The sequence below is a fragment of the Pongo abelii genome, chromosome 5 (assembly GCF_028885655.2).
Source record: "Pongo abelii isolate AG06213 chromosome 5, NHGRI_mPonAbe1-v2.0_pri, whole genome shotgun sequence".
In the NCBI taxonomy this organism is placed as follows: domain Eukaryota; kingdom Metazoa; phylum Chordata; class Mammalia; order Primates; family Hominidae; genus Pongo; species Pongo abelii.
Genome location: NC_071990.2, coordinates 31953022 through 31978480, shown reverse-complemented (window position 1 = coordinate 31978480; position 25459 = coordinate 31953022). Strand labels below are relative to the sequence as shown.

General features: G+C 48.7%; 1 protein-coding gene and 1 non-coding gene across 3 annotated transcripts; one reads left to right on the top strand and one right to left on the bottom strand.

Moving 5' to 3' along the window:
* Positions 1 to 277: 277 nt before the first annotated feature.
* On the bottom strand, positions 278 to 23731 carry MSH5 (mutS homolog 5). 2 transcript variants are annotated; one of them, XM_024248315.3, is made up of 25 exons: positions 23480 to 23731; positions 22916 to 23075; positions 22244 to 22367; positions 20580 to 20660; positions 20366 to 20428; positions 19512 to 19633; positions 19216 to 19325; positions 18938 to 18973; positions 18203 to 18285; positions 16108 to 16153; positions 9800 to 9938; positions 9610 to 9672; positions 4984 to 5112; positions 4652 to 4724; positions 4397 to 4506; positions 3779 to 3859; positions 3444 to 3531; positions 2980 to 3169; positions 2739 to 2865; positions 2118 to 2267; positions 1695 to 1772; positions 1343 to 1486; positions 1003 to 1140; positions 769 to 842; positions 278 to 534 (listed from the first exon to the last, which is right to left on the bottom strand). In XM_024248315.3, exons 2-25 carry the CDS (start codon positions 23060 to 23062, stop codon positions 423 to 425), a joined length of 2508 nt encoding a protein of 835 aa, XP_024104083.1. In that variant the 5' UTR covers positions 23063 to 23075; positions 23480 to 23731; the 3' UTR covers positions 278 to 422. The 2 variants fall into 2 exon arrangements, with proteins under 2 accessions (XP_024104083.1, XP_024104085.1); XM_024248317.3 differs by having other exon boundaries at positions 1695 to 1769; positions 23480 to 23730.
* On the top strand, positions 6210 to 6314 carry LOC112134012 (U6 spliceosomal RNA). The gene has a single exon (XR_002915604.1). It is a non-coding gene; the product is annotated as a U6 spliceosomal RNA (small nuclear RNA).
* Positions 23732 to 25459: the final 1728 nt, after the last annotated feature.

The following is a 25459-nucleotide window of genomic DNA, read 5'->3' as shown; positions in this document are numbered from 1 at the left end:
CAGGCCCTTTCCTGCTGTGTCTGTCTGAGGCTGGGGTGCTCCTACTTGAGAAGAGAGACCATCTCCCTTGGACCCCTCTGTCTTCCCTCTAATCTGTTTTGTAGGGCCTCTCTGAAGGGGTTCGTTCTCATGAAGTATCCTTGGGTAGAATCCGAGAGTCTTCCTACAGCAACAACACTGTTATTTTTACTGAGGCAGGGCAGGTTCCCCTGTGGACTCCTGCTCTGTGTTTCGGATCTTTCCTAGTCTCTTGTTTTGAGACTAAAGAAACAATATCTTTCTTCAAAATAAACTTTATTCCTAATATGAAACAAAATTTCTAGAGAAACTAAAAACTCTGGGTCTGAAGGAGATAAGGAAACAAAGAGGGCATGGCAGCCCACTGGGGTCTCAGGAGGCTGGGGAGGACACTGGAAGGACTCTCAGAGGATGTTGGTGGCAGCAGGCAGCACTTCCTGGCTCATGAAAACGTTCAAGTCCAGGTTAGGATCTTCCAAATCCAGTTTCATAAACTTATCCACTAATGTCTGGCAACTGAAGAAGAGAGAAAATCGCAAGATTTATGGCAGAATGGACAACCAAATCCCTGGGCGGAGGGGAGAGGCTGTGGCACAGAAAACCTGGGATCTTGAAGATTTAGGGATTTCAGAAAGAAATGGTGGGTTTCTGAAGGGCAAAGTGCTGGAGGAAGGCTGAGTCCCTGAAAAGGGGAGAAGAGCTGCAGGAGAAGATGCAGAGAGGGTAAAGACACTGGGGCCACACACTCACTTTTCCATTTGGTTCTTCTTTAGCAAATCCTTGACAGGCTTGATGGGTTTTCCACTGCGGATCAAGTCTGAGACCTAGGAACAACAAGCAAGAAGGTGGGAGGAGTAAGGAGAGTTGGGGAAGAGAAGGGGAAATAAGGGTCAGAAATCCTGTGGACCTAGACCCAGGCCCAATAGAACTAGGAATGGAAGGGAGCTCTGATGTGGAGGTGGTTGCACATTTGGATCTCATCACCTCCTTGCCACGAGCCACAAGCTCGTCAGGAAGCCCGGCCTGGGCAGCTGTGTGGGAGGCATGGCTGGCCTTCGCAACACCTTCGCAAACCTGATAGAAGAAGACAAGATCGTTGCCATCCTCACAGGTCTCCATGGTCTTAAAAGAGAATAAAAGACAGTATATCATCAATCACCTCCTTCCTGTCCTGAAACCCTTGGCCAATCCTGTGGGGAGGGAGAAAAGGGAAGGGATGTGGTCTCTGTGCTGAGGGAGCCCTTGTTCAGATAGAGGAGCCAATCCCCACCTCTGGGAAATGCCCAGCCTGGGGGCCCCCGAGGAGCTAGATTGGTCTCCTCACCAAATACTGTACCAGGGGCCCTTGTGGCAGCAGCTGTAGCTGAACAAGGCTCAGAAAGTTGGTGGCCACAAAGATGTGGGGGCATGTGGGTCCACGTGCCAGCCAGTATCGGAGCACAGCGGCCAGAAGCGCGAGCCCATCCACCTGCAAAGAGGGCAGAGGTTAGCATTCGGAGCCATGGGGACCCCATCTGCCCCTCTGCACTTGCACTGCCTTTCCCTGTCTCATGTTCTGTTTCTTTTCTGCCCACATAGCCCTATTCATTCCAGAGGCCCAGCCTCACTGTCATGCTCCTTCATCCTCCTCCATTTTCCCCTCTGTAGTTTCTCCCCTCATCAGTTTCTCCCCTCACCGTGTTGGTTCCCTTTCCAAATTCATCAATGAGGACCAGCGACTGTGCAGTGGCATTGTTCACTGCTTTTGCCACCTGCTGGGTGTAAGGTGGACAAAGGAAAGTTAGTATTGGAAGCCCGTAATGCACTGACCACAGTTGGCCTGTGAATAAAGCTGTATACACGCCCTCCCTACTGCACTGCAAGTTCTTGAATGGTAAGGTGCACTCTTTGTTCATCCTCTTTGCCAACAGTGACTCACATGAAGCAAGGGTTCAAGAAATGTTTGTGGTATTGATTCTTCCTATCTCTGACCTTAGTGCTCCCCACTTTTAGTATAAAGGGCATGCAGCAGAGGGCATGCTTTCCTGTTAGGAGCATTTTCAGGGGTTCCTTTCCCATTATCCCCTTCCTCAATCCCACCTCCCTTTGTTCCCTTTGACCTGGTTGAGGTCGATCATGAAGGTGGAGAGGCCAAGGGAGATGGATTCACAGCTATGAATTCGTGTGAAGATGGCGTCTACTGCCCCAATTTCAGCCTCCTCTGCTGGCACAAAGCTGCCTACCAGGGCCATGAATGTGATCAAGCCTACCTGAACAGGGAAGGAGACAGGGCCTGGGGCCTGGTGCCATGAGCTGAGGTGAAAGTGAGGCTCAAGGCATGAATGGCAGATCAAAGAGAGATGGACAGGGTGAAACAGGAGAAATAGGTAACAGACACACTGACTGTCTCTCCTCCCCCAATCCTGATCATAGCCCCGTTGGCTAATTTAGAATCAGTAAGGAGGCACAGGACGTGGGCAGAGACATACTTGGGAGTGGTGTGTACCTACTCAGAGGCAGGTGAAGGAATTTGGGCCACAGAAAGTTCCATTAGAGCTTGGCTCTCCAGTGGAGAATGAGAACATGTGAGGTGGAAGCACAGGGATGTGGGTGATGGTCCTTTCATGAAGAGCGGGGTCAGAAAACGGGAGAAGAGCTGCACGAGCCTGGGTTGGCTGGCAAGTAGGGGTGGAGTAGATGCAGGAGATGCCAGCGGTCCAGGCTGCAGGGCTTCTCCTCACCTGTTTGAGGTATATGCTCTTCCCTGATGAGTTGGGTCCAGTGATGACTTTGACCCTCCCTTTGTCCCCACCACATTCTGTGGAGTTGGGCACAAAGGTTCGGGCACAGAGTTCCATCAGAGGATGTCTGCAGTGGGCGGAGAGGCACCTCGCATGGCTTGTGGATCAAGATGGATGAACCCCCAGAAGATGTAGCCTTTGGGCCCCTCATGTCTATTCCTCCACCCACCTCTATTCTTACCTGCCATTCTGGATTCGTACCCCAAGGACTCGGGGGGAGTAACGTGGCCTTGAGTAGCCATAGTCCCGGGCAGCACTGGCAAGAGCCAACAGGACGTCCAGGCGGGAGGCAAGGTCCAATACTCGGGTTAAGACAGCTGCTCGTGCCAGCACCTGGCACTGTAGCTGGTACATCAGTAGCGTCTCCTGGTCTGGGAATGGGTGAGGGAGGGAGCTGGAGGTCAGTTCCAGGGGAAAGTGAAGGAGAGGCAGAGGCCCCTAGGGGGATCTGGAAACAGGTTGCAGATACAATCTGAGACCTCAAGACATTCAGAGGAAAAGATAGAGTCAGAGTGAGCGAGACAGAGAGCAGGAAGAGAAGGGGCCTGTTGGAAGCATCCCCAAGTTGTCCACTCCCCTCCTTCCCCTGGCTGCTGCTTTTTTTTAAACATCTTACAATGCATATCACCTCTGGCTTTTCCTTACCCCGGATCTCACAGTGCAGGTCCCCCAGCAATGCATCCAGCTCCTTGGTTCGGGCACTACGATAGTGCAGCTTCTCCTCTGAGAGAAACTGGGTACAGGGGTTCAAAGCTGTGGACTTTGCATCTCTTGGTCCTCCTCTCCTTCCCCATCTTTCTAACCCCACCTCCAGCCCCTAACTCTGACTTCTCTTTCCTTTGTCTCAGTGCTGGTAAAGCTCAGAGTAAAACTACAGAGGAGAGATCCCATATTGGGCAGTGCTGCTGTAGAGGAACGCCCTTCCTCAGCTGCTGACTCATTTTCCTCATCACTCACCTTACAGAGGTTGAGGGTCTTACCATGAAGTCCAGTCCATTAATCTCAAAGTCACTGGCCTCTACCATGGAAGGCAGGCGGGGAATAGAAAGAAGGAAGCCGATCTGGGGAGAGTAAAGAGGAGATACTCTACTCTCCTGCTTGGAGACTTACTGGACACCTCCCCACCCTAGAGGAAGCATTTTTTTTGTTTTGTTTTTTTGAGACAGAGTCTTGCTCTGTTGCCCGGGCTGTAGTGCAGTGGTGCGATCTCGGCTCACTGCAACCTCCACCTCCCAGGCTCACGCCATTCTCCTGCCTCAGCCTCCCGAGTAGCTGGGACTACAGGCGCCCGCCACGACGCCTGGCTAACTTTTTGTATTTTTAGTAGAGACGGGGTTTCACCATGTTAGCCAGGATGGTCTCGATCTCCTGACCTCGTGATCCACCCGCCTTGGCCTCCCAAAGTGCAGGGATTACAGGCGTGAGCCACCGCACCCGGCCAGAAAGAGGGAGCTTAAGAGATCCCTGTATCCCCACAAAAAAGTGTTCATGTTCTTCAGGCTGCCCCACAAGTTTTCTTCTCTACCAGTATGTCTTTCATAAGCCTAATATCTCCCCCAAAAGACATCTGAAGGCTACACCCACTCTCCTGCCCTCACCAGAGGGATGTAGATGACACTGCATGAAGGAATACGGGAGTCCAGATTCTCCAGTTCCTTGCGGGCAACCTCAGTAAGGAAATTGGGAAGTCCCATCAGTCTTCGCTTTTCTACGAGGGTGGAAGACATGTGGTTATCAAAAGTGAGGCTCCTGTCCTGGTTGCTATGAAGATCCCCAGCCGTGGTGACCACCTGCCAAGGATGGTGCTCCATCACTGCGCAGGGCTCACAGGCCCATCCGCACCCAACACTCACTCTCATCAATTTCAGGATCTATGTTGGGGAGGACTGTGAAGCGATTTTCAGCAAGGCTGCCCTCAAAGTCCACCTGAGGAGATTAAGTACTGTTTCTTAGGACCTGGCACCCTCTCTCTGTCCTGTTCCTCAGCTCTCCTTGGGCCCCAATTCTCCCTGCAGTCCTCCTTTAACTCTCACCCTCCAGATACTTCCCTGAAGTTCTGCCGCCTCCTCCCATCATCCCATTCTTTATCCAATTGACCTCAGTATCGTCCACGTTTCCCCATCTCGCACGCTGCATTCTCTCTCCCTGACCTCCCTGGGTGCACTCCCTTTTTCCTTCCACTCACTACTTTCCCAATGAGGCTGGCGATATGGTGCAGGTCATCAGAGAACTCTTGGGCAATGTCCCGAAAGAGCTGGATGGACTGCGGCAGGGAGCGGCAGGCATCCCTCAGGCCCAGGGCACTGTACACAGTCTGTGAGAGAAACACAAAAAGGAGGACAGGCCACATCCAGCTCGGGTTGAGGTGGTGATAGGGACAGACTCAGAAGAACAAAGACCAGTAGGGAAGATCACAGTAACAAAGAGGGAAGATCTCAAAGGCAAAAAGAAACAGTGAGAGGCACTGTACCAAACACTGAAGCTACAAAGACAATTAAGATATGGTCCCGGCCAGGCACAGTGGCTCATGCCTATAATCCTAGCACTTTGGGAGGCTGAGGTGGTGGATCACCTGAGGTCAGGAGTTCGAGATCGGCCTCACCAACATGGTGAAACCCTGTCTCTACTCAAAATACAAAAATTAACTGGGTGTGGTGGCATGCACATGTAATTCCAGCTACTTGGGAGGCTGAGGCAGGAGAATCTCTTGAACCTGGGAGGTGGAGGTTATAGCCAGATCACGCCATTGCACTCCAGCCTGGCCGACAGAGTGAGACTCTGTCTCAAAACAAACAAACAAACAAAAAAAGATACGGTCCCTGTCCCAGATGTGCTCACAGTCTAGGAAGGAAGACAGAAATACATTCAGAAGATTTAAAAGTGAGGTGGTAGGTGCTTTGATAGAGGGTTGTGCAAACTCTAAAACAAAGGAGTTTGTACAGAGTCGGGAGAAAGAGAAATATAGCTATAAAAGGCCATGAGTCTGTAATGATACAAGAAGAACAATGACAAAAAAACCTCATTGGCTATCAGGGCCGGGCGCGGTGGCTCACACCTGTAATCCCAGCACTTTGGGAGGCTGAGGCAGGTGGATCACGAGGTCAGGAGATTAAGACCATCCTGGTTAAGACGGTGAAACCCTGTCTCTACTAAAAGTACAAAAAATTAGCCAGGTGTGATGGCGGGCGCCTGTAGTCCCAGGCACTCAGGAGGCTGAGGCAGGAGAATGGCACGAACCCAGGAGGCAGAGTTTGCAGTGAGCCGAGATTGTGCCACTGCACTCCAGCCTGGGCAACAGTGCAAGACTCTGTCTCAAACAAACAAACAAAAAACAAAAAAACCTCATGGCTATCTTGGAGAATGTTAGGGAACTAATTTACCATATTGATAGCTAGTAAATAAAGGTGGGAGGTGCTCATTTCTGCAGCACATATACTAAAATTTCGAAGGTTACAGAGATTAGCACGGACACTGGGCAAGGATGACACACAAATTCAAGAAGCGTTCCATATTGGGAAAAAAAAAAAGGGCTGGGCACGGTGGCTCACACCTGTAATCCCAGCACTTTGGGAGGCTGAGGCGGGTGGATCACGAGGTCAAGAGATCAAGACCATCCTGGCCATCATGGCGAAACCCCATCTCTACTAAAAATACAAAAATTAGCCGGGCGTGGTGGCACACGCCTATAGTCCCAGCTACTCGGGAGGCTGAGGCAGGAGAGTCACTTGAAACCCAACCAGGGAGGCGGAGGTTGCAGTGAGCCGAGATCGTGCCACTGCACTGCAGCCTGGTGACAGAGCAAGACTCTGTCTCAAAAAAACAAAAAAAGAGTGGGGGAAAAATCAAGCAATTTTCTGTATTTCTATATGATTTCTATCACTTGGCAACCAAATAGTAGAGAAAAGGAAGTTTCTCTTTACAGAAATTTCTGGCTAATAAATGAAGAAAGAATGAGAGATTTAAATACTACTACTTTGTAATTGCTAAAGAATTAATAGATGGCTGGGCATAGTGGCTCACGCCTGTAATCCCAGCACTTTGGGAGGCCGAGGCGGGTGGATCACCTGAGGTCAAGAGATCAAGACCATCCTGGCCAACATGGGGAAATCCCGTCTCTACTAAAAATACAAAAATTAGCTGGGCGTGGTGGTGTGCGCCTGTAAGTCCCAGTTACTCAGGAGGCTGAGGCAGGAGAATCACTTGAACTCAGGAGGCGGAGGTTGCAGTAAGCCAAGATCGTGCCACTGCACTTCAGCCTGGCGACAGAGGGAGACTCATCTCAAACTAACTAAACAAATAAATAAATAATAGATTTAGGTATTAAACATCAGAACATTTGCTAACATCAGAAAAAGAGAGACAATCAGACATATCAGACATTATGTTCCTCTACTTCCAAAACAGTATTGAAAAAAAAAACTCTGAACCTAATCATGCTTCTAGAACTAAATATTAATTTACAGAAACTATAGAAGAGAGAGAAATGTGCCAAAAACATCTAGGAAATGCAAACAGCAAAATCCAGGCTAACGGAAAACACTGTAAGACAAATAATAATCTAGTTTCTTCAACAAATTGCAAGGAGAAGAAAAAGAGAAAAAGAACAAGAGAGAAAAGATGGAGAAGGAACCTGTAGATTAAAAAGGATTAGGGCCATCATCTGGCTGGGCATGGTGGCTCACACCAATAGTCTCAGCACTTTGGGAGGCCCAAGCAGGAGGATCACTTGAGCTCGGGAGTTTGAGACCACCTTGGGCAACATAGTGAGATCCTGTCTCTAAAAAAAATAAAAAATTGGTCAGGCGCAATGGCTCATGCCTGTAATCCCAGCACTTTGGGAGGCCGAGGCAGCCAGATCATCTGAAATCGGGAGTTCGAGACCAGCCCGACCAACAGGGAGAAATCCTGTCTCTACTAAAAATACAAAATTAGCTGGGCGTGGTGGCACACGCCTGTAATCCCAGCTACCTGGGAGGCTGAGGCAGGAGAATCACTTGAACCCAGGAGGCAGAGGTTGCAGTGAGCCGAGATCACACCATTGCACTCTAGCCTGGGCAACAAGAGCGAAATCCTGTCTCAAAAATAAATAAATAAATAAATAAATGCAAGCAAAAAATAAAAACTTAGTTCGGTGTGATGGCCATCACCTGTGGTCCCTGCTACTCAGGAGGCTGAGCGGGGAGGATCGCTCAAGCCCAACAGTTTGAGGCTGCAGTGAGCTACAATTGTGCCATTGCACTCAAGCCTGGGTGACAGAGTGAGACCCTGTCTCAAAAAAGAAAAATTTCAGATATTTCATGATATCAAATAATACAATTTTTAAAGTAAGATAACAATACTGTTATTCTTTTTAAAAAATAGTTTTCTTTTGGAAATTACCCTGAAATATTGGCCGGGTGCGGTGGCTCACGCCTGTAATCCCAGCACTCTGGGAGGCCGAGGCGGGTGGATCATGAGGTCAGGAGATTGAGACCATCCTGGCCAACATGGTAAAACCCTGTCTCTACTAAAAATATAAAAAAAATAACTTGGGCATGGTGGCATGTGCCTGTTATCCCAGCTACATGGGAGGCTGAGGCAGGAGAATCACTTGAACCCGGGAGGCGGAGGTTGCAGTGAGCCGAGATCAGGCCACTGCACTCCAGCCTGGTGACAGTGAGACTCCGTCTCAAAAAAAAAAAAAGAAAAAAGAAATTACACTGAAATATTTATGGATGAAATGATATAATGGCTGGGATTTGCTTCAAAATAATCCAAGAAAGCCAGGTGCAGCATCTCAGGCCTATAGTCCCAGTTACGCTGGAGGCTAAGGTGGGAGGATTGCTTGAGCCCAGAAGTTAGAGGCTGCAATGAAATATGATTGCACCATTCCATTCTAGTCTGGGTGACAGAGCAGGACCTTATTTAAAAAAAAAACAACAACAACAACAACAAAACCCACAAAATAATCCAAGAGGAGAAAGTGGGAGAAGATACAGATGAAATATACTGGGCTGGGCACAGTGGCTCCCACCTATAATCCTAGCTCTTTGGGAGGCCGAGATGGGCGGATCACTTGAGGCCAGGAATTTGAGACCAGCCTGGCCAACATGGTGAAATCCCATCTCTACTAAAAATACAAAAATCACTCCAGTGTGGTGGTGGGCACCTGTAATCCCAGCTTCTTGGGAGGCTGAGGTAGGAGAATCACTTGAACTTGGGAGGCAGAGGTTGCAGTGAGCCAAGATCACACCACTGCAATCCAGCCTGGGTGACAGCGAGACTCTGTCTAAAAAAAAAAAAGAAATAAAAAAAACATTGGCATAAGTCAAAGTGTTGAAACTGCATGGTGGGTACATGGGGGTTAATTATATTATTCTAAATATTTTTTACATTTTCCTGAATACAAAGTTAAAAAACAAAAAAGGGAGGGAGGCCGGGCGCGGTGGTTCACACCTGTAATCCCAGAACCTTGGGAGGCTGAGGTGGGTGGATCACCTGAAGTCAGGAGTTCAAGACCAGCCTGGCCAACATGGTAAAATCCTGTCTCTACTAAAAATACAAAAATTTGCCAGGCATGGTGGCGGGTGCCTGTAATCCCAACTTCTGGGGAGGCTGAGGCAGGAGAATTGCTTGAACCCCGGAGGCGGAGGTTGCAGTGAGCCAAGATCGCCCCACGGCACTTCAGCCTGGGCAACACAGCGAGACTGTCTCAAAAAAAAAAAAAAGAGGGTAGAATAAAATTGCACAGAGTGTCTAGGGCACAGACAGTCTGGAACACAGGCTGAGGGTCTTTACCTGGACTTCTGGGATTCAAGAAGGAAGGCCTTACCTTGTAGAGAACCTGCCAGTCGCTGACCTTGGTGTGGGACAACTTCATGCGTTTCAGAATCAGCTACAGTCAGACAAGGTTACAGCCGCTGTTTTCCCTTCCCTCCCTCTAATGCCCCTCAAGAAGCCCACTGCCCAGTATCAGCCCTCAACCTCCTTCCCCACCTCCCTGCCCTCCACCCTGGGCTCACAGGCACGTTCTTGATGTGACCCAGGAGCCGATGCAGCATCTGAGCCATGTCCAGATTCTGGGGCAGCAGAAAAAACTGAATGACATCCAGACGAGAATTGAGTTCCCCCAGGTCATGAGTCGGACGTGTGAACCATAGCCTGGAAGTGAGCGTTAGGGTGGGGGTACTAGAAGTTACATCTATCATCTTGATCTCAGTTTGCCAAAAAGTGTGTTTGCAGTCCCTGGGGATTGTGGCAATATGTATCCACGATGTGCTATGGGAATGTAGTGGCAAGTGCAGTGTCCTACCCATTCAGGTGTGTTTATGTGTATCTACTGAAAATTGCTAGATGTGAGCATAATTGTGTCTACATATCACAGTTTCAATGGATAAGACCGTGTGTCATTCCATGTATATAAGTAACGGAGCTTGTCAATATTTTAGAAGGAGAGCAGTGTGTTGAGGTATTTGTGTGCCAACACTGCAGCTCACTCTGAGGCTGAGTAAGAGACGGTGAGTCAGTATGTGTTTGTATGTCTGTATTTAGCTGTGAAAGTGTCTCTGGGTAACAGCAACAGACATTCGTCTTTTCATATTCTTCCTGTGAAAACATAACTGTCCCATTAGGGATGATAAGCCTTTAATTCAAAATAATGGTCAACCCTGCAGAGAAAAAAAGGATTGGGGAGGGACATTAAGACATTCAACAATAGTGTCTTATTCTTTGGGTTTTTTTTTGTTTGTTTTTGTTTTTGAGACAGAGTCTAGCTCTGTCGCCAGGCTGGAGTGCAGTGATGCGATCTTGGCTCACTGCAACCTCCACCTCCCAGGTTCAAGTGATTCTCCTGCCTCAGCCTCCCGAGTAGCTGGGACTGCAGGTATGCGCCACCTTGCCCAGCTAATTTTTGTATTTTTAGTAGAGTCAGGGTTTCACCATGTTGGCCAGAATGATCTCAATCTCTTGACCTCGTGATCCGCCCACCTCGGCCTCCGAAAGTGCTGGGATTACAGGCGTGAGCCACCATACCTGGCCAATAGTGTCTTATTCTTTTTTTTTAATACAGAGTCTTGCTTTGTCACCCAGGCTAGAGTGCAGTAGCACAGTCTTGGCTCACTGCAACCTCCACCTCCCAGGTTCTGGAATTACAGGCACCCGCCACCGTGCCCGGCTAATTTTTGTATTTTTAGTAGAGACAGGGTTTCACCACCTTGGCCAGGCTGGTCTCGAACTCCTGACCTTGTGATCCACCCGCCTCAGCCTCCCAAAGTGCTGGGATTACAGGCATGAGCCACCGCGCCCGGCATGTCTTATTCTTAAATTGGCTGATGGATATATAGATATTTGTAATATTATTATTATTTTTGAGATGGAGTCTTGCTCTGTGGCCCAGGCTAGGGTGCAGTGGCGCGATCTCGGGTCACTGCAACCTCTGCCTCACAGGCTTAAGTGATTCTCCTGCCTCAGCCTCCCCAGTAGCTGGAACTACAGGTGTGTGCCACCATGCCCAGCTAAATTTTGTATTTTTAGTAGAGATGGGGTTTCACTGTGTTGGCCAAGCTGGTCTCGAAATCCTGACCTCAGGTGATCTGCCTGCCTCAGCCTCCCAAAGTGCTGGGATTACAGGCATGAGCCACCGCGCCTGGCCATTTGTATTATTATTAATAGTTTTTATAGAGACAAGGTCTTGCTATGTTGCCCAGGCTGTTCTCAAGCTCCTGGCCTCAAGCAGTCCTCCTGCCATGGCCTCCCAAAGTGCTGGGATTATAAGCATGAGCCACTGCACCTGGCCCGATAGTATTATTATTTACATCTTTTTTTTTTTTTGAGACAGAGTCTTGCTCTGTTGTCCAGGCTGGAGTGCAGTGGTGGGATCTCAGCTCACTGCAACCTCCGCCTCCCAGGTTCAAGCGATTCTCATGTCTCAGCCTCTCGAGCAGCTGGGATTACAGGGGTGCGCCACCACACCTGGCTGATTTTTGTATTTTTAGTAGAGATGAGGTTTCACCATGTTGGCCAGCCTGGTCTCAAACTCCGGACCTTTGGTGATCCACCTGCCTCGGCCTCCCAAAGTGCTGGGATTACAGGCATGAGCCACCACGCCCAGCTAATTATTTACATCTTTTTGTGTGTTGGAAGTATTTCCTAATAAATTAAAATAAATTCAGGCCAGGTGCAGTGGCTCACGCCTGTAATCCCAGCACTTTGGGAGGCCGAGGAGGGCAGATCACAAGGTCAGGAGATTGAGACCATCCTGGCTAACACGGGGAAACCCCGTCTCTACTAAAAATCCAAAAAAATTAGCCGGGCATGGTGGCGGGCGCCTGTAGTCCCAGCTACTTGGGAAGCTGAGGCAGAAGAATGGTGTGAACTCGGGAGGTGGAGCTTGCAGTGAGCCGAGATCAGGCCACTGCACTCCAGCCTGGGCGACAGAGCGAGACTCTGTCTCAAAAAATAAATAAATAAATAAATAAAATAAAATAAAATAAAATAAATTCATATACAGAAATAAATGCCTCATCTGTGTTTGTCTAAATCTGGGTATCCCTGTATCCTTATTGGCCATGAGAGTGTGAGATTCTGCAGGGACTTGTGAGCCCACAAATTCTTTTCTACATAGAGCAAGTAACTAAGGATGCCATTTATGTAAGAGCCAACATGTGCACACACTAGGTCCTGAAGATTTGTATCTTACATTGCAGTCTGTGGCCAGTTACTTTGGGTTAGAACACCCCAGATTAGAATGAAGGGGAGCATCCAGATGGCTTCAAGGGTGGGTTTCAGGTACCTCTGCTCCTTGGTCACTGAGGGCTCCCACCAGAACAGTGTAGGCCAGTCTGTAAATAGCCATCCCCACTTTAGAAAGGACATGCGCCACACTAAACACTTTGGTATCTCTGACTCATGTCCTGCTAGTACTGGGAAAGACTTTAGTTAAACCAAACTCCGTAATTTAACAACTGAGAAAATGAAACCGTTAAAAGATAAGCAACTTGCCCAAAGTCATACTGCCAATAAGAACAGCTAAGTCTCAAAATCATGTCTCCAGACTCCTAGGACAGTGCTCTTTAGAGCATACTGTGACATTCAGTCATATTCTTGGTGGCCTGTCCAGCTTTTAGTTCTTGAACTGCTGGCCTCAAGCAATCCTCCTGCCTCAGCCTCCCAAAGTTCTGGGATTACAGGCGTGAGCCACCACATCTGGCCCTATATTATTATTTACATCTTTTTGTACGTTAGAGGTATTTCCTAATAAATTAAATTCATATACAGAAATATTAATAAATGTCACCTCTCCTTAGTTCATTAGATTATATGATGATTCTTCAAGTTATATGATCTCATGCCCTGTCTGATTCCATTTGGGGAATATGCACTTCTTCCCCACCTTAAATCCAGATCTCTTCTCCACTGAGAATTTTCTCCCTCCCATCTGTGGCTGAGATTAAAGATCTGCACCTGAAGCACTGGAGAATGTGTGGGTAATTAAATTATCCTACCGATTCCTGGAGATGCTGATTACCTGATTACCCTGCTGATTACCTGGAGATGACCTCAGAGATTATCCTAAATTAACCCCTCCAAGATACACATTGCAGCGGGAGGTGAGATAGGGGAAGGATTGTGCACCTGAGGCTAGCAAAGGCTTCCACTCTGTTTAGAGATGATGTTACCAGTGTGTTTGCATTTGCGTTGTGTTCACACATTGAGTGCTACTATGTACAAGACCATGTGTCAGACACTGAGGTAACAGGTATGGCCACTAGATAGAGTTCATAGCTATGGAGGCAAGCAGATTCACTGACTGCTAATTCTAACCTGATGTGACAGTGCAACTAGAAAAACATAAACAAGCACTATGTGAGTACAAGGAAGGTGCACATCAACTCCTTACAGGTGCCTGTGGAAGCCATAAGGGTAACAGTTGGATTGCACCTTGAAGAGGATGTACTTTTTTTTTTTTTTTAAGACAGAATCTCACTCTGTTGCCCAAGCTGGAGTGCAGTGGGGCAATCTGGGCTCACTTCAACCTCTACCTCCCAGGTTCAAGCGATTCTCCTGCCTCAGCCTCCTGAGTAGCTGGTACTAGAGGCATGTGCCATGACGCTGGGCTAATTTTTGTATTTTCGGTAGAGATGAAGTTTCACCAAGTTGGCCACGCTGGTCTTGAACTCCTGACCTCAAATCAACCACCTGCCTCAGCCTCCCAAAATGCTGAGACTACAGGCATGAGCCACCGCGCCTGGCCTGGATGTAAGATTTTGATAGGTACAGAACAAGGAAAAGACTTTCCAGGCCGGGCGCAGTGGCTTATGCCTGTAATACCAGCACTTTGGGAGGCCGAGGTGGGCGGATCACGAGGTCAGCAGTTCAAGACCAGCGTGGCCAACATGGTGAAATCCCATCTCTACTAAAAATACAAAAATTAGCCAGGCATGGTGGTGGGCCCCTGTAATCCCAGCTTCTCCAGAGGCTGAGGCATGAGAATCGCTTGAACCTGGGAGGCGGAGGTTGCAGTGAGCCAAGACCGCACCACTGCACTCCAGCCTGGGTGACAGGGGGAGACTCTGTCTCAAAAAAAAAAAAAAAGACTTTCCAGAAGGAGCAGCATAAACACAGGCATGACATGTTTCCATAATGGCAAGTGGCCCTAAATGACTAGAATATAAGGTAGCTCCAGTAGGAAAGGACTTAGAAGGGGCTTGGGAAGGTGAGTCTGGAAATTAAAACTAGGGTAAATGTGACGGACCCTGAACATCATTATACTGCTTAAGATGCTAATCTTCATCCTGAAGGTAATGGGAAAACCTCCTGAGGTTTATGTTATTTTCTTTCTACTTAGGCTATTTAAAAAGTGGAGTGATGGCCAGGCACAGTGACTCATGCCTGCAATCCCAGCACTTTGAGAGGCCGAGGTGGGCGGATCACCAGGAGTTCGAGCCCAGCCTGACCAAATGGTGAAACCCCGTCTCTACTGAAAATACAAAAATTAGCCAGGCGTGGTGGTGGGCGCCTGTAATCCCAGCTACTCGGGAGGCTGAGGCAGAAGAATTGCTTGAACCTGGGAAGTGGAGGTTGCAGTGAGCAGAGATCGCGCCATTGTACTCCAGCCTAGGGAACAAGAGCAAAACTCAGTCACAAAAAAAAAAAAAAAAAAAAAAGGAGTGACATGCTTAGATCTCTGTTTTGGAATGACAGGTTTTTTGTTTCTAGCTCACTTGAACTGGCAGAATGATAGGTACTTTAGAATGAAGGGTGGCTTAGAAAAAGAAGAGATCAGAGGCAGACAGACCAATTTGAAGGCAAAGGCAATGCTCCAGGCTAGAAATGATGATGACCATGGTGATGACCAGAATTAGAGCAGTGGAAAGAGACAGGGATAGCTGGGGGAGACATTACAGGATAGAATCGATAAGACTTAGTGAATAATTAAATATGGGAGATGAGGGAGAAGCATCAATCCAAGGTTCATGGCTTGAGAAGGTGTACTGCCAGCAATGCCATTAAGCAGCAAAGGGAATGCAGGAAGAGGAACAGATCTGGTGGGCATCAGTTTGGATGCTCTGAGTTTGAGCTGCCTGTGAAAACTGCAGGTGGTGATATGCAATTAACATTCACATACGGAGTTCAAAACTAGAGACACAAATTTGACAGTCATCACAGAAATGTGAAGTGTGTTTTCTATAACTAAAGATAACCATGCTAACATAGCCATGTGTTACATTAGCATTTTTTTTTGTTTTTGTTTTTGTTTTTGTTTTTTTGAGACAGAGTCTCACTCTCTTGCCCAGGCTGAAGTGCAGTGGCACAATCTTGGCTCACTGCAACCTCCACCTCCTGGATTCAAGTGATTCTCCTGCCTTAGTCTCCCGAGTAGCTGGAATTACAGGCACCCACCAACATGCTTGGCTAATTTTTGCATTTTAGTAGAGATGGGACTTTACCATGTTGGCCAGGCTGGTCTCAAACTCCTGATCTCAAGTGATTCACCCACCTTGGCCTCCCAAAGTGCTGGGATTATAGGCATGAGCCATTGTGCCCGGCCTTACATTTTGTGTTTTTTCCTGCTGCTTGTATGTGTGCAAGTCTGTGTATCATCAATGGGTATATGTGTACCTGTCCTGACAACAAAAAATGAGATGAATATCAGCTACTACACAAAGCTGTTATAAGGATGAAATGCATTTAGCCAGTGCTCAGTAAAGGGCAGTTGCTTTACTACTAATAGGTGGGGTGAGAATCTGTATACTGCCATTAGTAGGCTTTAGTACGTAGTGTGCATATGGAATTCATGCATTAGTGTGTAGTATGTGTGGGACCCACTCACCTGAGCAGCTTCTCTCCCCACTTACAGCGGCATCTGTTGAGGATTCCTGTGAGGGATAAGGCAGGGAGTGAACTTGTTACAAGGCAGGGACAGGGAATGGAATGTGTTTATGTGTCTAAGCTGAGGCATCCAGGTCAGAGGTGCTGGTTGTTGAGGAAGCTGGCCTGGGAGGGCACAAAGGCAGCCAAAGCTGGTACCTGGCCACAGATATGAGCTGGGATTACCGTACATGGAGATGGGGGAAGGGATGGACACTCACAGGGACATTTAGCCAGAAAAATACACAAAGCAGACCTAGTTAAAACTCAAGAACCGGCCGGGCGCGGTGGCTCATGCCTGTAATCCCAGCACTTTGGGAGGCCGAGGCAGACGGATCACGAGGTCAGGAGATCGAGACCATCCTGGCTAACACGGTGAAACCCCGTCTCTACTAAAAATACAAAAAATTAGCTGGGTGTGGTGGCGGGCACCTGTAGTCCCAGCTACTCGGGAGGCTGAAGCAGAACGGCATGAACCCGGGAGGCAGAGCTTGCAGTGAGCGGAGATCGCACCACTGCACACCAGCCTGGGTGACAGAGCGAGACTCCGTCTCAAAACAAAACAAATAAACAAACAAACAAAACACAAAAACTCAAGAGCCCTCCCGCCCCTCCAAAAATATAAAAACTCAAGAGCTGGCCGGGCAGGGTGGCTCATGCCTATAATCCCAGCACTTTGGGAGGCCAAGGCATGAGGATCACATGAGCTCAGGAGTTTGAGACCAGCCTGGGCAACATGGCGAAACACCATCTCTACTTAAAAATACAAAAAAATTAGCTGGGCATGGTGGTGCAGGCCTGTAGTTCCAGCTGTTCAGGAGGCTGAGATAGGATGAGGCAGGAGAATCACTTGAACCCAAGAGGCGGCGGTTGCAGTGAGCCTAAATTGTACCACTGCACTCCAGCCTGGGTGACACAGCAAGATTCCATCTTAAAAAAAAACAAAACAAACAAACAAAATAAACCTCAAGAGCCCAACACACATATGTAAAAAACTGGACGGCTGGGCGCGGTGGCTCATGCCTGTAATCCTAGCACTTTGGGAGGCTGAGGCGGGTGGATACCCTGAGGTCAGGAGTTCAAGACCAGCCTGGCCAACATGGTGAAACCCCGTCTCTACTAAAAATACAAAAATTAGCTGGGCGTGGTGGCAGGTGCCTGTAATCCCAGCTGCTCAGGAGGCTGAGGCAGGAGAATCGCGTGAACCCAGGAGGCAGAGGTTGCACTGAGCCGAGATCGCACCATTGCACCCCAGCCTGGGGGACAAGAGCGAGACTTCGTCTCACAAACACACACACACACAAAACTGGACACAACTGGCTGGGCGCGGTGGCTCACGCCTGTAATCCCAGCACTTTGGGAGGCCGAGGCGGACGGATCACGAGGTCAGGAGATCAAGATCATCCTGGCTAACACAGTGAAACCCGGTCTCTACTAAAAATACAAAAATTAGCCGGGCGTCGTGGCGGGTACCTGTAGTCCCAGCTACTCAGGAGGCTGAGGCAGCAGAATGGCGTTAACCCAGGAGGCGGAGCTTGCAGTGAGCTGCTATCGCACCACTGCACTCCAGCCTGGGTGACAGAGTGAGACTCTGTCTCAAAAAAAAAAAAACTGGACACAACTTACTGAGCTATGAAACTATATGGATATTTGCGGAGATGTCCCTAATATACCCTAAAGCCAGAGACAACTGATAAAGACTCTATACAAATCAAATAGGCATTTATGCAGTTACAAAACTCTCCTCTATATACAAGGCCTCCCAAAGTCCCTAACAGGTACCCAACTAGTAGACACATTCATACAAACCCAGGGAAGGAACACAGAATTGGTAAAGTAATGGCTGATATACAACAACACTTTACAGCCACAAAGTATGGGAAGATGCTCAAGCTTGGGGGGACGGGGGGTACAAAGAGGTAAGAAATTTGGATTGGCATGAAAGAGATATCTGACAATGGGAGTGAAGTGGGAAGGGAGGCTGGGACGCATCTTTGGAGCCAACTGCTTTTCTGGTAGGTCTTTGTAATGTGAGATGAGGGATGGGGCACACCTACCAAAGAGGCTGAGCCCCTCCTTCAGTCCACTGGCCACTTTGTACACTGAGGGGTGAGACTCACTCTTAAAAATCTGTAGAACACTGTCAAGGAGAAATGGAGGAGTTTGGGGTAACTTGGACTTTTGAAGGGAATAAGAATTGAGGACTGATAAATGGAATGGGGATGGGGATATCCTCCTGAGATCACGCCTTTTTTTTTTTTTTTTTTGAGATGGAGTCTCGCTCTGTCGCCCAGGCTGGAGTGCAGTGGTGCAATTTCAGCTCACTGCAACCTCTGCCTCCTGGGTTCAAGCAATCCTCCTGCCTCAGCCTCCTGAGTGGCTGGGATTACAGGCGCACAACACACCCAGCTAATTTTTGTATTTTTAGTAGAGACGGGGTTTTACCATATTGGTCAGGTCTCGAACTCCTGACCTCAGGCGATCCACCCGCCTTGGCCTCCCAAAGTGCAGGGATTACAGGCATGAGCCACCGTGCCCAGCCGAGATCACATCTTGATGTAAGGTTTGTCCCTTACTTTTCTTTGCCTCAGTTTCTCCCTATAGAAAAGCAAGCTAATATCTTTATGCTTTTCTTCCTCTCTTTCCCTCAAAGCCCCCCTTCCCTTTCCTTCAAGGAGAGAGATCTTAATAGCCCCAGGATTAGGGAAACTAGAGCCTCATTAGGATTATTGGAGCATTAAACTTAATCCTTCTCCCTCCCCAGAAACAGCAGCATGCCTCCACCTCTTTACCTGTAAGTGTCTTGATCTATGTTCACCAGATGAGTCCTGAGGTCAGAAAACAAGCAGGAAGGGGTCTGAGTTCATTCCACAACTCCACTTCCTTTGTCCCCTTCTCTGAATATTGTCCCAGTCTTCTTCCCAAAGTCTCATTAGCCCTTAAATTCTCCCGGGTGTCCTAGAGCACTTGACCCACTGGGTCACAGCCACATCCACACCCCACCCCCACTTTACTTTTCAGGCCTCCCATTCCCACATTACTTTGGTTGGGGTTGGGGTGAATCACCTACAACATAAATTTCTTAAAGCCCAGGATGGGGACGCTGACATTATAGTCTTCCAGTTCAACCCCGATTCTTCTTCGACCCAGGAACTTCAGCAGCCCTCCAAGTGCTCGAACCTGGAGGGGATCAGCAGTGGAATTGGGGTAAATCTTAAATCTCCTGGGGGCTGCAGAGCACCAGGGAAAGTTATTATTTTCCAGGGCTAGGCCAGTACCTCCCAGAATTCAGCCCTAGCACTGAGGTTCTTGTGCCTTTCTCCAACCTGCCGCCTCCCAGCCCTCATCCCCCAGGACCAATCTCACTGTGAGGAGGCAGTCAAAGGGAATAATGGAAGAGAGGAAGAGGATTTTCTCAGTGGCAGTCATGGAGTCTGGGATGAAGGAGTAGTTTCCAGAAAGGAGGCGTTGTTTGCTTATCTCCAGACCTATTTGAGGGAGGCAAGCAAAGGGAAAGGTCTTACAGCTCAACTTTTTCACCCCATTTTAAGAATGAGACAATAGAAGCAAGAGAGATGATTTGACTTGCCCAAGCTCACACAGGCAGTTAATGGAAAGCTAGAGCAAGAACCAAATTTTCAGACTCTTAGTCTAATTCTCTTTTTATTCTACATATAATATAAAGATACTTGGCTGAAAGCACAGCCTGAGAAAGATAAATGGCTGAGGAAAGTAGACATCTGTCTGGAATTGAGGATTTTGGTCAAAATGATGGTATTAATAGAACTAGTAACACTAATATCTTAATATCTAATTAGGATAGTATACTCCTGTTCTTATTGTAAACCTAGGAAGGTTATGGAAGTGCCTTATGGATCATAATAAGGGTCACTGAGGCAGTGCCTTTTGGTTTTGTGACAAAAGGCTTTAACTTAATGGGGAGAAATCCAACAATAAAACCTGTCCAAAAACGTCACCACTCCTCAGGGGAGGCCCTCATCCCTAGACATGACTCAAGCAGAGGCTTCCCAATAACCTGCAGGTTATTAAAGGGTAGGGAGCAGGAGAGATCTTGGGGGGATGGGTCATAGGGCATGAGGAGCACAAAGGTTTAGGATGACATAAGGCAGAGGGGAGATCTGTGATGATGAAGGTAGAGTTAGGGGGAAAGAATGGGACACCGGAACAGGGAGTTGGGCAAAGCAAAAGGAAGGAGATACCAAAATCCACACTTGGCAAAAATATGATTTCAGGTCTTTTAGGCTCTCTGTGCTCCTGGGAGGCTGTGGGGGAGGCAAAGAAAAGGCTATCATTCTGTACATCTCAATCCTTCTACCTCTGTCTGACACTCCCTCTCACCCAATTCTAGCCCCCTGGAATATTCCATATATTAGTCCTTCCCCATTTCCCCTCCATCCTTTACCAAGTCCTTACCAAGCTTTCCCAGAAATCGAGTCATATTCTCATCCTGTTTGGCACTCGTAACAACAGACTGGGGATTGATCTCATCCAGAACTTGGAAGGAGAACAGAGATCAAATGAGTTAAAGGATCTTTGTCTTTGACTAAGAGAAAACCCATAGCCCTCCTCTTCCTACCCCTCTCCTTCTCAAAAACATTTCCTCCCTAGGAGTAGGGAGTGCTCTGCACATTGGGAACACAGACAGAAGTTAGGAATGAGATTTAGAAAAGTAATGAGTGGTGGGATGGTGAGAGGGAAGTGGGATGTTCTGGATATTGTCACTAGGCTGTAAACCCCTGGAGAACAGACATGACTGATTTGCCCAGGGCTGAATCTGAAGCACCTGAAACATTGTAAATACGTCATATACATTTGTGACCAGGCACAGTGGCTCATGCCTGTAATCCCTGCCCTTTGGGAGGCCAAAGCAGGCAGATCACTGGAGGCCAGGAGCTCAAGACAAGCCTGGACAACGTGGTGAAACCCCATCTCTACTAAAAATATAAAAATTAGCCAGGTGTGGTGGCAGATGCCTATAATCCCAGCTACTCCGGAGGCTGAGGGAGGAGAAATGCTTGAATCCGGGAGGCGGAGGTTGCAGTGAGCCAAGATGGCACCACCACACTTCCAGCCTGAGTGACAGAGCAAGACACTGTCTCAAAAAAGAACCACCAAACAAACCAAAAAACAACCTCACAAATATTTGTTAAATAATGAAAATAATTCATAAAAACAAGAGGGAGCCTCTGTGAAGCAACTGTAAAATACATTGAGTCAGTGCTATAGTTTGAATGTGATTTATCCCCGCCAAATCTCGTGTTGAAATTTAATCCCCAGTGCGATAGTGTTGTGAGGTAGGGCCTAGCAGGAGGTGTGTGGGTGATGGGAGTGGATCGCTCATGAACAGATTAATGCCCTTCCTGGAGTGTGTTGGTGGGTACGTGTGAGTGGTTCTCACTCTATTAGTTCCTGAGAGAGCTGGTTGTCAAAAAGAGCCTGGCATCTCCCTCCCCCTTGCTTCTTCTCTGCCATGTGACCTCTACACACCCTGCCTTCCCTTCTTCCATGAGTTGAAGCAGCCTGAGGCCCTCACCAGTGAAGATGCCCAATTTTGAGCTTTCCAACCATCCAGAACCATAAGCCAAATAAGAACTTTTTTATTTTTTATTTTTGCAAATTACTCAGACTCAGGTATTTCCTCATAGCAACACAAAATATGCTAGACAGTGAGGTGAGTTAATAAGTAAAACATGGCTGGGCGTGGTGGCTCACGCCTGTAGTCCCAGCACTTTAGGAGGCCAAGGTGGGCGGATCACAAGGTCAGGAGTTTGAGACCACCCTGGCCAACATGGTGAAACCCCGTCTGTACTAAAAACACACAAAAAAATTAGCTGGGTGTGGTGGCACACGCCTGTAGTCCCAGCTACTCGGGAGGTTGAGTCAGGAGAATTGCTTGAACCCAGGAGGTGGAGGTTGCAGTGAGCCAAGATTGCGCCACTGCACTTGAGCCTGGCCAACAGAGCAAGACTCTGTCTCGAAAAAAAAAAATGTGTGTGTGTGTGTGTGTGTGTGTGTGTGTGTGTGTGTAACACATCTGCAATCCCAGAGAGCAGAGGAATTTATGGTTCCGTCCCCACCTCTCTGGAGAAGCTTGAGGCTCTCGTGGTCTGGGGCATCTGGCATGAAGTGGATAGTGGAGTCACTAGTATCATAGTAGGCAATGCCCAAGTATCCTGAATTCCACAGCACACACAGATGGATCTGTCCAGCAAGGAAGAAAGGAAACCACTATTGGAATCACTCGAGTGTAGGGTTTGCCATGCCTTATGTTATTTAATCATTTTATCAAATCTCTGAGATAGGTATCATCACCCCCATTTAGTGAATGAGAAACAGCCACTCAGGAGGTAAGAGACTTGCCCAGCTCTTCCCAACCCTGTTGTTTTTTTTCTTTCTTTCTTTGAGACAGAGTCTTGCTCTGTCGCCCAAGCTGAAGTACAGTGGAGCAATCTCAGCTCATTGCAACCTCCGCCTCCCGAGTTAGAGTGATTCTCCTGCCTCAGCCTTCCCAGTAGCTGGGATAACAGGCACGTGCCACCATGCTCGGCTAACTTTTACATTTTTAGTAGAGACGGGGTTTTGCCATGTTGTCCAGGCTGGTCTCGAACTCTTGAGCTCAGGTGATCCGCCCGCCTCAGTCTCCCAAAGTGCTAAGATTACAGGTGTGAGCCACCGCGCCCGGCACCCAACCCTCTTTTATTCTAACTTCCCATCAACTCTCCATTCAAGTTTCTACTCCCCTCAGAGACCTCGGCCAGCTCCTCCTCCTCCTCGACTTCCTCCTCCTCGGCCTCCCTGGGGCCAGGCACTGGGGCCGGGCTGGGGAAGCCAGAGGAGGCCGCCCCAGGTCCCAGTCCCTGCGGTGTTCTCCTTGGGTTCGCTCCTAAGGAGGCCATGAGCTTGGAGGCTCTGCGGATGCAAAAAGTGAGGGCGGTTCGGAAGCAACGATTCACTGAGGAGGCTGGGGTAAGGTGGCGCGCAGAATGCAAAGCACTAAGTACTTCTGCTACAGGGCTGCGGGGCAGGGCTGCGGGGCAGGGCTGAGGGGCGTGGAGAGCTGTGGACACCGGGGGTGAATTCTCGGGTATTTAACTAAAGTACAGATTGTGGGAAACTCCACGCGCCCCACCCTCATTCCTGTCACGCGGAGGTTGCCCTTTGGAAGGAAGGGGTCTGAGGGCCCTGTGGGGCGAGTCGTGCACGTCTTATGTCTCTGCCTCTGCCAACCACGCGCCAGGACCCCAGCCTCACGCGCTTATTTTCCTCCTCCCCCAACTGCCGCCATCGCAGCGTTTTCCCGCCTTTTCAGTAACCTGAGTCGCGACACGCGGGAGAACGCCCCGCTGACCGACCGCCACGAGCCTGCAGGAGGAGCACGCCGGCGCGGGAGCGAGGTGCGCGCGCACGCGCCCCGCCCTCCTAGCCGCTATTGATTGAAGAGGCCCGGATCCAGCCTAGAGATCCGACAGGGCGAGGAGGAGAAGCGGACTGCCGTAGCTGAAGAGTCTGGACGCTGATTGGCCTATTCGCCTTCGGGGCGGGTCCAGAACGTTCAAACTTCCCGCCCTCTGCCGTTGCTTAGCAGCCGGGCCTCTAGCCCTCACAGTTTCTGGGCTTTGATTGGCGCAGTGGGAAGCCCGCGAGAAGGTCGGACGAGGGGCCGTAGTCCCAGTCCCTGGAAGGGGTTTGGGACCGTTGCGGGGGTTTTGAGGAGGAGGCCAACCTTAAAGAGCCAGAGGCGCTTTTTTTTTTTTTCCTGCAACAACTCTGAGTTAATATTTATACAGATCTTAGTGCCTGGCAAACAAAGTAAGACCTAAATGAGCGGTGTTTCAAATAAATAAGCGGAAACAAGCAGGACTTTTGTCTCAGCCCTACCGTGCCTGTTTCCTGGGTACAGGGTATGACCACCCCCATAATGGCACGACAGGGCCTAATTTATTATTTAAACCCCTCAAGCAGAGGTGGAAGCATTCGAATTGCATCAAATTCTGGCAGAGAGAAGTAGATCTGATCAGAACACTCACACCCCTACTGGGACATGCCCATACCCCTTCGCACATCTACACACCCCTGAAGACAGAGAGGTATCATTCATGCATTCGGCAACTATTTATTTAGTGCCTATTCTGGGCCAGGGGTTGGACTCAAAGCGGTGAACATAATGAAGTCCCTGCTCCATAAAGCTTATGCTTATTTGTGCGTGCGTGTGTGTGTGTGTGTGTGTGTGTGTGTGTGTGTGTGTTGCGGGGTGGGTGGGGGTTATGAGAGAGAAAGGAAAAAAATATATATATATACATATATATATATATATAATCCCTTTAAATGCACCATCTTCCCCAGCTTTGTTCCTAGTACCCTGAGATGGGGAGATTCCTCCCCAGCCCCCCAACCCAAGAAGTTAGGAAAGATGGTGGGGGTGAGATGACCTAGCTGTGCTAACCAGTAATTGGAAAATCCCCTCCAGCAAGAACGGTGGGGGAACAGAATTAAGGGCTGGGTTAATGGTTACCCCTGGTAAATTTGTTGAGCAATGGAGCTATAGAAACTTGGAGGAGGTTGGTGACAGCTCTGGGGAGTGTCAGGGAGGGACCCACCTTCCAATCTGGGGTGTGAAGAGATTAGGGACTGGTTTACCAAGCCCAGGAAGGGGAGGGAGTGGAAAAAGAAGCCCAGCGAGGGAAAGAGGAGCTAATGAGATAGGAGAAATGCAAGGACAGGGAGGTGAGATGGAGGGAAACCTCTGATGCAGGATTTGGGGGTACAGCCCTGGCTCTGCTGGATGGTTCCAGGAGAGGGCAGCGTTGCCTGTCACCTAGTAAATTAAGGCACGATACCCTGTGGGTAGTCATGCCAGCCAGCCAAAGTCAATATTGATATCAAGTCAGCTGTAGCTATAAAGCTGTAGGAGAGAAAAGAGAGGCAGGGGAGAGGCTGCCAAACCTGTTTGATCTTCAAGCTGGCGCCATTTACCTAAGGCTTCTCTTGGACACAGACCAGTTGGAACAGGAGAGGACCTGGAGAAGTAGAGTTGTTTTGATCCCCTCCCCTCAGTGGGAAGGGGTCCTGTGTGCAGATTTTGAGGGTCACCATGAGGGAATTCACACACACACACAGGCATGGAATCATACCCTTACAGGATGTTACAGTTCAAGGGAACGAACACCAAAGATAGCCTTTCTGTCGGGAGGAGAGAAAAAGGCCCTCCCACAGGCAGGAGAAAACCCACAGAAGAGGAAGCACAAGAGGAAACCACCAACTGCTGGTTTCCAGCAGCACATCACGTCACTCCA